General features: G+C 39.0%; 1 protein-coding gene across 14 annotated transcripts in view; it reads right to left on the reverse strand.

Moving 5' to 3' along the window:
- The window catches only part of LOC126162801 (broad-complex core protein isoforms 1/2/3/4/5-like), a 538,471-nt gene that overhangs the window by 483,471 nt on the left and 39,868 nt on the right, over positions 1 to 15,132 (reverse strand). For all 14 annotated transcript variants that reach the window (XM_049919540.1, XM_049919532.1, XM_049919534.1 and 11 more), the window contains exon 3: positions 7,292 to 7,507. In XM_049919540.1, coding sequence (XP_049775497.1) covers positions 7,292 to 7,507 — 216 coding nt within the window. The remainder of the gene's footprint in view (positions 1 to 7,291; positions 7,508 to 15,132) is intronic.

A 15,132-nucleotide genomic window follows, 5' to 3' on the forward strand; every position in this document is an offset into this window, starting at 1 on the left:
CAGGACGATCGAGAGTGACTGAAGACAGAGTTGAACGACTGAGAGTGTTTCACTCACAGCCCCAAGATATCAGTTCGGAAGGCTAGTAGTGAATCAACAATTCCAGTGACAACTATGTGGATACTTTTACGGAAATGCTTACAACTATGTCCTTATTATTTGCAATTGTTACAAGCTCTAAAGCCTACAGGCTACAGTTTATGTGCCAACTTTGCAAACAAAATGCTACTGCATGACGAAGATTTTCTGGATCACATCGTCTTTAGTGTCAAATTGATATTTCATATAAACAGAAATGTGAACACACATAATGTGCACATCTGCGGGTCAGCAAGACCCCACAAGGTGGTACAACTGCAACGAGACTTCCCTAAGCGGAATGTTTTTGTGCCCTATCCCGGTGGAAAGTTTATGGCCTTTCTTTTTTTAGTAAAGTAACAGTAACTAGTTTTTCTTATCTTGATGCACTAGAACTCTTGGCTCTTTCCCCAATGGGAAGCAGCTGAACCACAGAACACTATCTGGCATCAAGACAGTGCCCTGTCTGCTCGGCATAATTCAGTACCCGATTGGTTAAACAACATTGTACCCAAATGCTAGACTAGCCCCATGGGGACAGATGACAGAGCTTGTTTTGTATGGCTTCCACATTCACCCAACCTGACGCCATGCGATTTTTACCTTTGGCAGTTCATAAAGGATCATGTGCATGTCCCCTCGCTGATCTACCTGACTTAAGAAAACAGGAGTGATCAAGGTTTGGGAAGAACTCATTTATGGACTCTATATCAGGACGTATACATGGACAAGGAAAAAAAAAATTCCCGGATTTCTCGGTTGAAAATACACTTTCTTCTGGGTGAAAATACACTTTTTCCATGTAAAGTGACAGTATACTTTTCCTCGGCACTGTAAAATGTGTCAATCCATGAGATGTTTATGGTTTTATACACCAACGTAGAATTTCCTGGCACTTTAGAAAACGAAACTCAGGGGGGAAAAAACATATTTTGGAAAGATCTATGATGTGCAGCAACATGTATGCTACATATTTTCATGTTATGAACACATAAATTCAAATTCCACCAAACACCATATGTTACTTTCCGAAGCACTGAAATCGAGATTGCGGCGCACTTTTGTAAGCCTAGTTCATGTCACGTGATCTCGCCAGCTGATGACAGCATTGGACATGTGATGTAGTCAGCCAATAGCAAGATCAGTCTTAAGTAGCACGCACACACAAATAAGAAAAGTTAATGGTTTAAATTAATATGCATAGTGTTGCTACAAGAAAAACAAAGCTTTTACGTATAATATTAGTATCTCAGATTAATAAGCTGCAAGAGAAGCTAGGCTTCCACATATAATGTTGATCTTTTTTGCGCATGTTAAACTTTTAAGATACATCACACAAATGTGCCAGTAAAAATTTTAATAACGACATGAATGTCTGATCTCCTGGGCTCGAAATTCTTCTAGATGGTCGTCCTCGAAGAGTTGATTTTTATATGAGAGTCATACGCTCTGTGATTTAAGGAATTCATCGTACATTCTCGCATATAGTTCATCTTGCTTAAAAGGAAATTTACTTTGGAATTAACACTTTTCAAACCACCATTCGCAATATTTTCCCGTGACCTGTTAGAAACTGGTTTGTTTGAGCAGTTGCCAGAGAGTGCCAGATAACAGGTGTCACTGCACTTGTGCAGCTACGATGACGCAGGAAGCCCGTATGTTTGTATGTGTAAAATATTAAAAGATCTTGCATTATGTCATAAAAGAAACAAGACATCAGAGGAGACTTCAAGACCATCGAAAGTCCGTGAACCATACTAAAATGCATAATTTGGCTTAAAGTACACGTTCATATGTTCAAACTCGGATGTACATTTTCTTGAGTACCAGTACTGTATTATCTCATGTTTGGTTCTTTATTATGGCATAATGCCATAAAAGCAAGAAGATGGAAAATGTGCACCTGAAATGCAGCGAACAGTAGAAACTAACCAACAGTGTGAAGTTAAACACTTCCTTTCAAATAAATTGACTTCCTCAGTGCAAAAGAGTAATAAAAGCCAAATCTCTTTAACAAATCAACAAAAAAAACTTAATTGTGCTGCAAGGCGATTAATGCTTGACTGTCATAAAGGTTGAAATAAAATCTGAAACTAATAATACATTTTAGACTTCCGTAACTATGCGAACATATTTTAATTCATTTGATAGCTCCCGGACACAGAAGTCTGTTTTGTTTTCATTTAATGTGAGATCAATAAATGAAGAGGAAACAGCAAAATCACTAAACGTAAATACAGGTCACGTGGAGACTACCCAACTCCCCACTTCAACTCAGACTGCTCTGTGCATCAGCCCCGGATCTACGATATTTCCAAACCGTGGAAATATTATATAGTGGCACCCAGCCACACATCTGTAGCCAGAAGCGGGAGAAGGTACTACTCATACACGACTCAACTGCATATACAAAACAGCCCGTCCGCAACTGTTCAAACGAATCTAATGTAAACAACTGTCACATCAAGTTCATCGGAGGCAATTTGTTGTTAGGAAGCATTGCATAGTCTTCCTAAAGCCTTTGACACACTTCGCTGTAGGCAGACACTTGTAGGAGCACTGTGTTTTGTTGTAGTACATGGAGCATTTCCTTTGCAACTAAAGTTTTATTTCCCCCCCCCCCCCCCCCTCTTGTTCATGTTTTGTTGCTGCAGTATTATTCTGCAGTATTATCCTTTGTTTGAGTATTGGTTCTTACAAGTCAAAATCACAAAAATTTAACTGAAAACTAAAACAACGAAAAATTCCCGGAATTCTAAAAAGTTCCCGGGTTTTTCCCAGTTTTCTCCTGGATGAAAAAATTCCCGGGTTTTTCCCGGATCTCCCAGTTGTCCCGGGTCATATACACCCTGTGTATGTGTCATGAGATGAATGGTGCTCATACTGAATACTTGTAAGAAAAACTGAGTTGCTCTCTTTCATCTGAATTATAATTTATAATTGCAAGATAAATGCAGTAAATGCTAAAAAGCTGTAAAACCTCCTTATTCATTTTGAAACACCCAGTACCTCACACAGGCAGCTGTACGATTCTCCACTGTTTTACAATTTATGACTCGAGAAAGGATGTTAAATGTATCTGAGATATCGTGCCATGTGACACAATCTTTGACACAAAATGTGCTGACAAAATTATTGGCTTGCTACTGTTTGACTCACTGAGCAACAAAAGTTAAGAGACAGGTTGCACTTCACTTTACTTCATACTTTTAAAGTACCGCAAGTTAACCAATTGCAGGAAAGAAATACCAATGGATTGTAGTGGAACATTTTTACACGTCATCCCATCTCATTACCAACCTCAATCTTACGGTTAATAGGGGTACTTTACTCTCACAATATTTTTATACAAAAAATGACTGATGTGTATACAAAATTTGGGTGAAATTGCTCTGGCATTCCTAAGTTATACCTTTAGCTCAATATTGTCACACTCAACATCATCATTTTGTATGTGCTAAGTTTGGTAGCAACTGCTTCATCCATTTGTGGTGTAACCTATCACTCGGGTATGTGCAACTCTATATCTACTTAGGTGATGAGTGATGGTCACAATCATTAAATCATATGATAATTTAGTGGTTAGATATAGAAAGCTTTTTTTGGAAAGTTCAGGATGGTATAACAACATTATGAAAAGCGTAGATTGCTACTCACCATATAGAGGAGACAATGAGTCGCCAACAGGCATAAGTTGTGCTTATGTGAATATCTGTGTGTTCTTTATTTCATGAAATGGCCTTTTGGCCACAAGTTTAAATGTATAGCTGTCTTATTTTTGTGCATCTCTGTGACTCAACATCTCTAAATATTGAGTAGCAATGTATTCTTTTCATAATAATGAAGCTGTTTTTTTGTCATCTGTTTTGCATGTGACAAGTATATGGATCAACACCGTGCATCTTCAAAATGAGATGGCGACTGGATTGTTACCATGAGTTGCGGTACTTGCATGGGCTTTGTGTAACTTCCACAATTTGGTGTCTCACTTTGGAGTAGGATGGTGCAACACCAAATAAATGCATGCACAATGACAATTCTGAGTGTCTCATGATAGAGCAGAAGACATCCAAAGAACGGTCAAAAAGTGTGATGTCAAGCTTTACAGACGAGCAATGTTCTCTGTTACTAACTTCTGTGAAACTGTACATTGGGATATAATATAAGAAGTTGTTGAAACAGGAAGTATTTTGTATTCACTGGTAGAAAATCATGAATTGGTTGATGATCATATTCCAGCACATGCAGAACTGCAGCACTAATGAAGTCCCTCAACTCCGCAGGCATGGTCCAAGAAGAAAATTTATTTACAGGTACAGCATATCATAATTTCAAGGAAACAAAAAATTTGAATCTAAACACATGTATATTTATAGGGTAACATTGGACATTACAGATATACATCTCCAATCCCCTCTCCCATCCAAGAGGACAAACATCATTGGGGTGTCAAACAATGAGCCCAGTGGCCTCAAAAAGTATTGATTTGATACTAATATGGGTCATTACAAGATTTTTTAAATATATTTTTTCATATTTTGTCATGAGTTCTCACCTCCACCCCTATGGGTACAAATAAACAAACAAATAATGGAAACCCAGGATGGAACAACGGCAATATTAACAAAAGACAAAGATTCCTACTCACCACACACAGGAGATATTGAGTTGCAGATAGGCACACCAAAAGGACTGATAAACATGTGAGTTTTTGGCCAAAAGGTCTTCTTCTAAAGTAAGCAGCGCGCGCACGCACACGCGCACGCGCACACACACACACACACACACACACACACACACACACACACACACACACACACACAATGACCACTGTCTCCAGCCACAGAAATGTTTCTTTATTAACACTTGCACTGTAAATTAGACTGTGCCTATGCGGTGCTATGGTATTTCCTTAAGTGTTCTCTTCTTAAAAATTCTGTAAAGCTTTCAAGCAAAATTGTTAAGGCTCTCGTGATCACTTAATAATAAATTGCCTGTTGACTTCTGTCTCGGGTTCTTTGGCCATTGTTCGTCTGATGATTTTTGGCAGTTTGTCTTTCAAGCAAACATCTGCTTCATTTTTTGCAACATTATCTGAGTGTATTACAAGAACTATATAGTTATTTTCTTGCATTATTTTCATTTGAAGATCAGCATCTACAATATCATTCGAATGTCTGGATTTAGTGTTGTTTTCATTGTAATACACAACATGTAGAAAAGGATGCAGTGTGTCTTGGCTGGTGGTCCAATGGTAGGGCCGAACTTCATTTTGTAGGCCAAATGAGTAATTTTCAGTAAGACCACCAGTTACGAGAAATTTTGGAAATTAATTTTGTATATAAGCAAAACATAAGTGTTATGAGAAGTATGAAGTTAAAACTTATTAGTGTAGTTCATTAAAAATAACCATGTATCTGTGTGTAATTCTCTAACAGGTGAGAATGCACATGAGGACAAGTTCATAAAAATAACTGTACGTAACTGTACAATGTAGTTGCAAAATATTTGTGCAAAAACAAAGTTACATTTAAAATAAAGTGATTTGCAAACTCGTTAACCAACCTCACAATAACACTATTTCATGGGAGATGGCAAGCTGCACAACATTGTACAGGTCTTACAAATCTAACATTCTATAGAATATGATAATAATCACAACAGATTTAAAATGTTTTAGGCTTAAGTTTTGTTTAAATAAAATATATATGCTTTTTAACCCCTTAATACCTAAATAAATTTCTAGATGAAAGATAAAAATAAAAAATTGTCACCCCTTAGAGGTGCCCACAACACTCGGAGATTGCAGCACTTGTCAGAAACATCAGTAGCTTCCATGCAGAATGCTACCGGCACTAGCATTAAGACACAGTTAACCTTCCAATTATTAGCACTGCACTGATATGATACGAATTCCTGACACTCAGCATTAAGGGGTTGTTTTCATTATTTTACAAGGGTAACTTTCTGTGTGTTTCTACTGCTAATAAAGAAATATAAATAAAGAAAATAAAACACAGTGTGCCTATGGACACCCCCCCCCCAACCGAATGCAAAAAAATAAATAAATAAAAAATTGTGCATGTGAGCGCGAGCACGCACGCATGCATGCAAGCACACAACACACACACACACACACACACACACACACACACACACAGTTACATTGTGCCGGCTGAACACAACATGCTAGGATTGCAGTTTGGCAAGAGGATTGGCATGAGGGGTTGTGTTGGGTGGAGTGGGTAGAGGGAGAAAGAAGCGAAAAAGCAGGAGGAGGTTACAGAAGCATAACTGGCAGATTGGAGGACAGTAACAGGGGTGCGAGATATGAATGCAGGAAGGGCAGACAGCTTGTGCATTGGTTGTGAATGTGACAAATGGGCACAGGAGCCAGTGAGTTCATGTGGTGCATGTCGACAATGATATGGAACTGGTGAGTTTGTGTGGTGCATGTCGATGATGACATGGAAGTGTGGACTGCGAGGGGGTGACAGGACAGAGGAGGGGAGACTGTTGGGTAGAAAGACTGCAAGCAGTGGGTTAGAGGAAACTGAGGCCAGGATGATTAAAGGAGCAAAGGATGTGTTACAAGGATAGCACCCATCTGCATAGTCCATAAAAGTTGTTGGTGGAGAGAGAAGTATCCAGACGGCATGGGTTCTGAAGAAACCATGGACCTCTAGCATAATTCTCAGCAGCATTTTCTGCCACTTTGTCTCTTGGTCTTGGCCACACTTTGACGGTAGCCATTGATTTTGGCACACAGCTGGTTGATGACCATGCCCACATAAAATGCTGTGCAGAACCTGCAGAAGTGCTGGCATATGGCATAGCTGCTTTCACAAGTGGCCCTACCTGCCTATGACAGGACTAGAGTAAGATGTGATGGGTCAGTGAATTGGGCAGGTTTCAGATAGATAACATGGAGGATCGCCTAAAAGTGAAATATAACAAGGTCTGAAAGAACAGAACAAAACAAGAAAAGTTATGACACAAAAAAATGAGAAATAAATTTCACCTAATGTTAAATGCATGCACGAGCAGTATAATGTTCAAATAAGTAGAAAAGTGCTCAGAATAGTTTAAGGATATTATGATAGCTCAGGACAAATACTGAGAAAGCCTTAAGAACAGAGAGAAACAAAAGAGGCACCTGAGCATTTGGATGTCTATACAATGCACCTACACAGTAAAAATACTGAGGTCTCACCTCACTCTCTGGCAGTGGACTACTGTCCCTCTCCTTCTCCTTGCCCTTATCCTCAGAGAGGCCCTGCACTGCCAACAGTTCCGCTGTTGTCAGAAAGGAAGTGAGCTGCTCCTGCATAACATTCACCTCTCCATGGTACATGAAGTCTATCAGAGCCACCAGGTCTTCAAATTTGACATTGCGAAAAATTATCACAGGATGTTGGCAAGGATTTTCCTGTAAAGAAAACATACTTTATAGAACATGACATACTTCAGTATCACTACAAAAAGAGGGAGTAGTACTGTCCAAAAACAACAGAAAATTGTAAATACTGCTCATCCAGCTGCCCTTTTCCATCTCAATAATGTAGAATGGGAATAATTCAGTTTTTTATTACTCTCTACTATGAGTTCCCTACACAATCTTTAAATGTGTTGTATGAATTATTTAACAGGGATGTTTTGACTGAGTTTTTAAATAAATGGATTTAGTTATTTGTTTTATCTTCTTGGGCAAATTATTACACAATTTTAATCCCTAACTAAAAATGTTGTTTTGAGTTTCTCATCTGTGTTTCTTTAATAAATGTCCAAAACAGTTCTTGTTCAGTGACCGTGTATAGAACTATTAATGAAATACTAATGTTTTTCCTGGTACCAGCAGAGAGGTAGATGTACTAATCTGGCAGAGTAAGGATATATAATTTCTTAAATAGTTCTTTTAGTTACTATTCTTACAGTCCCTTAACACCAGTCTGAAAATTGTGTCCATGTTTAGTGCATTTGATCCCCAGCAAAGAACTGAGCATAGAGAGGAATAGTGTGTCACCATAATTCTCTGGCATAGTGATGATAGGGCCCTAAGAACATAATACACCAAAGACATTCTCTTTGCCAGTATCTTTGTATGTTCGTTCCATATCAACTGACAATCAATATGCATCCCTAAAACTTTGTGTTTGCTACACTGCCTACAGATTTACCACTTAAAGTGATGGAGTTGTTTCCCCTATTATTATTGAAGTTCATAATATTTGTTTTCTTTAAGTTGAATGTTAACTTATTACATTCTACCCAATTGTAAATGTTTTTTTTATTTATTCACACGTCAAATTCCGAAGGACCATACTGAGGAGCAAATCTCCAAGGTCATGGAATGTGTCAGTACATGAAATTACAACACAAGAGTATTAACAGATAAAAATAAAATGTTTATGAACCCAAAAAAAGTCAAGCCATAAGTATCAGAAAACACAGTCAACAATATAACATAAGAATCAGCTTAATTTTTCAAGGAACTACTTGACAGAATATAAGGAGTGACCCATGAAGAAACTCTTGAATTCTGATTTGAAAGTGCATGGATTAGGGATGGGTTGTTTGGGGGAGGAGATCAGACAGCGAGGTCATCGGTCTCATCAGATTAGGGAAGGACGGGGAAGGAAGTCGGCCATGCTCTTTTAAAGGAACCATCCCAGCATTCGCCTAGAGAGATTTACGGAAATCACTGATTTCAATTTACCAGATATAGACTGGGACACTCAGATGTTTAGGACGGGTGGTAGGGACAGAGCATCGAGTGACATTATACTGAGTGCACTATCCGAAAATTACCTCGAGCAGTTAAACAGAGAACCGACTCTTGGATATAACATCTTGGACCTACTGATAACAAACAGACCCGAACTTTTCGACTCTGTAAGCGCAGAACAGGGAATCAGTGATCATAAGGCCGTTGCAGCATCCCTGAATATGGAAGTTAATAGAATAATAAAAAAAGGGAGGAAGGTTTATCTGTTTAGCAAGAGTAATAGAAGGCAGATTTCAGACTACCCAACAGATCAAAACGAAAATTTCTGTTCCTACACTGACAATGTTGAGTGTTTATGGAAAAAGTTCAAGGCAATCATAAAATGCGTTTCAGACAGGTACGTGCTGAGTAAAACTGTGAGGGATGGGGAAAAACCCACCGTGGTTCAACAATAAAGTTGTTGGGTGGCTTGCGGAGTATAAATGTAGATGTAGATGTAAAACCTAAATCAGGATGGCTGGACGTGTGATTGAACCATCGTCCTCCCGAACAAGAGTCTAGTATGCTAGCCACTGCGCCACCTCGCTCGGTGTGCATCGATTACTGCTAAGATTTTTAAATTATCGTGGTAGCTAACTGAAAATGGTTGCAGCAGTTTACTGCACACCTTTTTGTACAAGAGTTATGGGAGTCCGATCCAAATGCAGATTGGATTTCCGCCAAGTATTATCAGAGTGAAATCTGCTTATTCTTGGGAATAAGCTGATACTGTTAACAAGAAACGACAATAAAAAATGTATGTATTGAAAGGCCAATGTCAAAATACTCAGACTAGTGAACAGTGGTCGACAAGAGGTTCACGAACTTACACCACTTATTGCTGGAACCACCCATTTCTGAGTCAAAAATATCCTTTTAGGATGGGAAGAGTTACCACAAAACATAATACCATACGACATAAGCAAATGAAAATAAGCAAAGTAGGCTAGGCTCGAACGATCACTTACTTCAGATGCTCAAATAGTAAAAATGGCAGCATTAAATCTTTGAGCAAGATACTGAGCATGAGCTTTTCACAACAGTTTACTATCTATCTGAACACCTAGAAAATTGAACTGTTCAGTTTCACTAATAATATGCCCATTCTGAGAAATTAAAATGTCGCATTTTGTTGAATTGTGTGTTAGAAACTGTAAATACTGAGTCTTACTGTGATTTAACTTTAGTTTATTTTCTGCAAGCCATGAACTTATGTCATGAACTGCACTGTTTTGAACCAAGCCAATGCTGCATGCACCATCCTTTGGTACCAAGCTAGTGTCATCAGAAAACAGAAATATTTTAGAGTCACCCATAATACTAAAGGGCATATCATTTATATAAATAAGGAACATCACAGCCATTCTCAACACTGTGAATAATGACATTTGCTGTCTGTTGTTAAAGTAAGAGGTGAACAAATTGTGAGCTATTCTTCATATTCCGAGGTGAACCAATTGTGAGCTACTCCCCACATTCCAAGGTGAACCAACTGTGAGCTACTCCTCGTATTGCATAATGGTCCAACTTCTGGAGCAATATTTTATGATCAACACAATCAAATGCCTTAGTTAAATCAAATAATACGCCCAGAGTTTGAAACCTTTTGTTTAACCCATCCAGTACCTCATGGAGAGAAGAGAATATAGAATTTTCAGTTGATAAACGGACTTCTAAAGCCAAACTGTACATTTGATAGCAAATTATGTGATATAAAATGATCAATTATCCTTAAATACATATCCTTTTCAATAAATTTAGCAAACACTAATGCCACAGAAATAGGTCTAAAATTGTCTACATTACTTACTACTTACTACTCAGAAAAAAAAGGAAAAGTTACAAATATGGCTAAGTACAGGGCTAACATGTGCAGCACAGTACTTTAATATTCTGCTAGGCACTCCATCATATCCATGAGAGTCCTTAGTCTTCAGTGATTTAATTATTGACTCAATCTCACCCTTGTCTGTATCACAGAGGAGTATTTCAGACATCACACTCAGAAAGAGTTATATGATTCCCTGTAGAAACTAAAATTTTATTTAATTCACCAGCAATGCTCAGAAAATGATTGTTAAATACTGTACATATATCTGATTTATCAGTTACAGGAATATTTTTGCTACGAACTGACTTTATATCATCATCCTTGTGCTGTTGACCAAACACTTCCTTCACAACAGACCACATGGTTTTAATTTTATCCTGTGAATTAACTGTTCTATTTGCACATCAATCCACCGGTTAGTCCCTCAGCCGTTAGGGGTAAAACCCAATGAGACTCGGGGCAAGTAAGGCTAGCAACCTGCTTCCCTGGTACTTTAAATATGATGCTGGCAACAATCAGAGCAAAATGCCTCGGACCTTTGGAGGTGACGAAGTCCCACCTCTAACTGACAAACCAGGGACTCCTAAGATACGACTTGGCAAACAAATGGTAATGAGATGGGGAGCTATTAATATCAATGGGGGCTACTCTGGGAAGAAGGTAGAGCTGGCAGAGGCTGCAAGTAAGATGGGGCTGGACGTTTTAGTTGTTAGTGACATTCGGGTAAGAGGTGAGAAAGAAGAGGAAGTGGGAGAATACAAGGTCTACCTGTCAGGAGTCAAAACAGGAATAGCACAATGGGGTGTAGGGCTTTACATCAGGAAAGAAATGGAACCCAGCGTAGTTGCAATAAGGTATGTAAACGAACAACTGATGTGGATAGATTTGACAGTGTCTAGCAAGAAAATTAGGATTGTGTCAGTATATTCACATTGTGAAGGGACAGATCAAGATAAGATGAATAGTTTTTATGAGGCACTCAGTGATGTAGTTGTTAGAGTAAAGGACAACAACAGTGTTCAGCTCATGAGTGATTTTAACGCCAGGATTGGAAATCGAACAGAAGGGTATGAAGAAGTTATGGGTAACTTTGGAGAGGATATTGAGGCCAACAGGAATGGGAAACAACTCTCGGATTTCTGAGCCAGTATGGGCTTAGTAATCACAAACTCCTTTTTTAAACATAAGAACATTCACCGGTATACTTGGGAAGGCAGGGGAACGAGATCTGTCATTGACTATATAATAACAGATCATGAATTCAGGAAGACTGTGAGGGACACACGTGTATTCAGGGGATTCTTTGATGACACTGATCATTATTTAATCTGCAGTGAAATTGGGATTGTGAGGCCGAAAGTGCAGGAGGTCAGGTCCATATGTAGGAGGATAAGAGTGGAGAAACTTCAGGATAAGGAAATCAGGCAAAGGAAATCAGGCACAAGTACATAACAGCGATCTCAGAAAGGTACCAGTTAGTTGAATGTAGTCAATTACAGTCATTGGAAAGGGAATGGACAAGGTACAAGGACACAGTACTAGAAGTGGCTAAGGAATGTCTTGGAACAGTAGTGTGTAAAAGTAGGATGAAGCAAACAGCTTGGTGGAATGATACAGTCAAGGCAGCCTGTAAAAGGAAAAAGAAGGCGTATCAAAAATGGCTACATACCAGAACCCAGGCAGACAGAGAAAGTTATGTTGAAGAAAGAAACAAAGCCAAACAGATAATTGCAGCATCCAAGAAGAAATCGTGGGAAGACTTTGGAAATAGGTTGGAGACTATGGGTCAAGCTGCAGGAAAACCATTCTGAAGTTTAATTAGCAGTCTTCGAAAGGGGAAGTATTTTGGACAGGTCAGGAAAACTGCTGGTGAATCCTGTGGATGCCTTGGGCAGATGGAGGGAATATTTTGAAGAGTTGCTCAATGTAGGTGAAAATGCGATCAGTAATGTTTCAGATTTCGAGGTAGAATGGGATAGTAATGATGATGGAAATAGGATCACATTTGAGGAAGTGGAAAAAATGGTCAATAGATTGCAGTGCAATAAAGCGGCTGGGGTGGATGAAATTAAGTCGGAACTCATCAAATACAGTGGAATGTCAGGTCTTAAATGGCTACACAGGATAACTGAAATGGCCTGGGAGTTGGGACAGGTTCCATCAGACTGGACAAAAGCAGTAATCACACCAATCTTTAAACATGGAAACAGAAAAGATTGTAACAACTACAGAGGTATCTCTTTAATCAGCATTGTGGGTAAAATCTTCTCAGGTACTGTTGAAAGGAAAGTGCGAGTATTAGTTGAGGACCAATTGGATGAAAATCAGTGTGGGTTTAGGCCTCTTAGAGGTTGTCAGGACCAGATCTTTAGCTTACGGCAAATAATGGAGAAGTGTTATGAGTGGAACAGGGAATTGTATCTATGCTTTATAGATCTAGAAAAGGCATATGACCGGGTTCCTAGGAGGAAGTTATTGTCTGTTCTACAAGATTATGGAATAGGAGGCAAACTTTTGCAAGCAATTAAAGGTCTTTACATGGATAGTCAGGCAGCAGTTAGAGTTGACGGTAAATTGAGTTCATGGTTCAGAGTAGTTTCAGGGGTAATACAAGGCTGCAACCTGTCTCCACTGTTGTTCATGTTATTTATGGATCATATGTTGAAAACAATAGACTGGCTGGGTGAGATTAAGATATGTGAACACAAAATAAGCAGTCTTGCATATGCGGATGACTTAGTTGTGATGGCAGATTCGATTGAAAGTTTGCAGAGTAATATTTCAGAGCTAGATCAGAAATGTAAGGACTATGGTATGAAGATTAGCATCTCCAAAACGAAAGTAATGTCAGTGGGAAAGAAATATAAACGAATTGAGTGCCAAATAGGAGGAACAAAGTTAGAACAGGTGGACGGTTTCAAGTACTTAGGATGCATATTCTCACAGGATGGCAACATAGTGAAAGAACTGGGAGTGAGGTGTAGCAAAGCTAATGCAGTGAGCACTCAGTTACGATCTACTCTCTTCTGCAAGAAGGAAGTCAGTAGTACCAAGACTAAGTTATCTGTGCACCGTTCAATTTTTCGACCAACTTTGTTTTATGGGAGCGAAAGCTGGGTGAATTCAGGTTACCTTATCAACAAGGTTGAGGTTACGGATATGAAAGTAGGTAGGATGATTGCAGGTACTGTTGTTGTTGTTGTTGTTGTGGTCTTCAGTCCTGATACTGGTTTGATGCAGCTCTCCATGCTACTCTACCCTGTGCAAGCTTCTTCATCTCCCAGTACCTACTGCAACCTACATCCTTCTGAATCTGCTTAGTGTATTCATCTCTTGGTCTCCCCCTACGATTTTTACCCTCCACGCTGCCCTCCAATACTAAATTGGTGATCCCTTGATGCCTCAGAACATGTCCTACCAACTGATCCCTTCTTCTGGTCAAGTTGTGCCACAAACTTCTCTTCTCCCCAATCCTATTCAATACTTTCTCATTAGTTATGTGATCTACCCATCTAATCTTCAGCATTCTTCTGTAGCACCACATTTCGAAAGCTTCTATTCTCTTCTTGTCCAAACTATTTACCGTCCATGTTTCACTTCCATACATGGCTACACTCCATACAAATACTTTCAGAAATGACTTCCTAACACTTAAATCTATACTCGATGTTAACAAATTTCTCTTCTTCAGAAACGCTTTCCTTGCCATTGCCAGTCTACATTTTATATCCTCTCTACTTCGACCATCATCAGTTATTTTGCTCTCCAAATAGCAAAACTCCTTTACTACTTTAAGTGTCTCATTTCCTTATCTAATACCCTCAGCATCACCCGATTTAATTCGACTACATTCCATTATTCTCGTTTTGTTTTTGTTGATGTTCATCTTATATCCTCCCTTCAAGACACCATCCATTCCGTTCAACTGCTCTTCCAAGTCCTTTGCTGTCTCTGACAGAATTACAATGTCATCGGCGAACCTCAAAGTTTTTATTTCTTCTCCATGGATTTTAATACCTACCCCGAATTTTCCTTTTGTTTCCTTTACTGCTTGCTCAATATACAGATTGAATAACATCGGGGAGAGGCTACAACCCTGTCTTACTCCCTTCCCAACCACTGCTTCCCTTTCATGTCCCTCGACTCTTATAACTGCCATCTGGTTTCTGTACAAATTGTAAATAGCCTTTCGCTCCCTGTATTTTACCCCTGCCACCTTTAGAATTTGAAGGAGAGTATTCCAGTCAACATTGTCAAAAGCTTTCTCTAAGTCTACAAATGCTAGAAATGTAGGTTTGCCTTTCCTTAATCTTTCTTCTAAGATAAGTCGTAAGGTCAGTATTGCCTCACGTGTTCCAGTATTTCTACGGAATCCAAACTGATCTTCCCCGAGGTAGGCTTCTACCAGTTTTTCCATTCGTCTGTAAAGAATTCGTGTTAGTATTTTGCAGCTGTGGCT

Source organism: Schistocerca cancellata, chromosome 2 (genome assembly GCF_023864275.1).
Source record: "Schistocerca cancellata isolate TAMUIC-IGC-003103 chromosome 2, iqSchCanc2.1, whole genome shotgun sequence".
Lineage (NCBI taxonomy): Eukaryota > Metazoa > Arthropoda > Insecta > Orthoptera > Acrididae > Schistocerca > Schistocerca cancellata.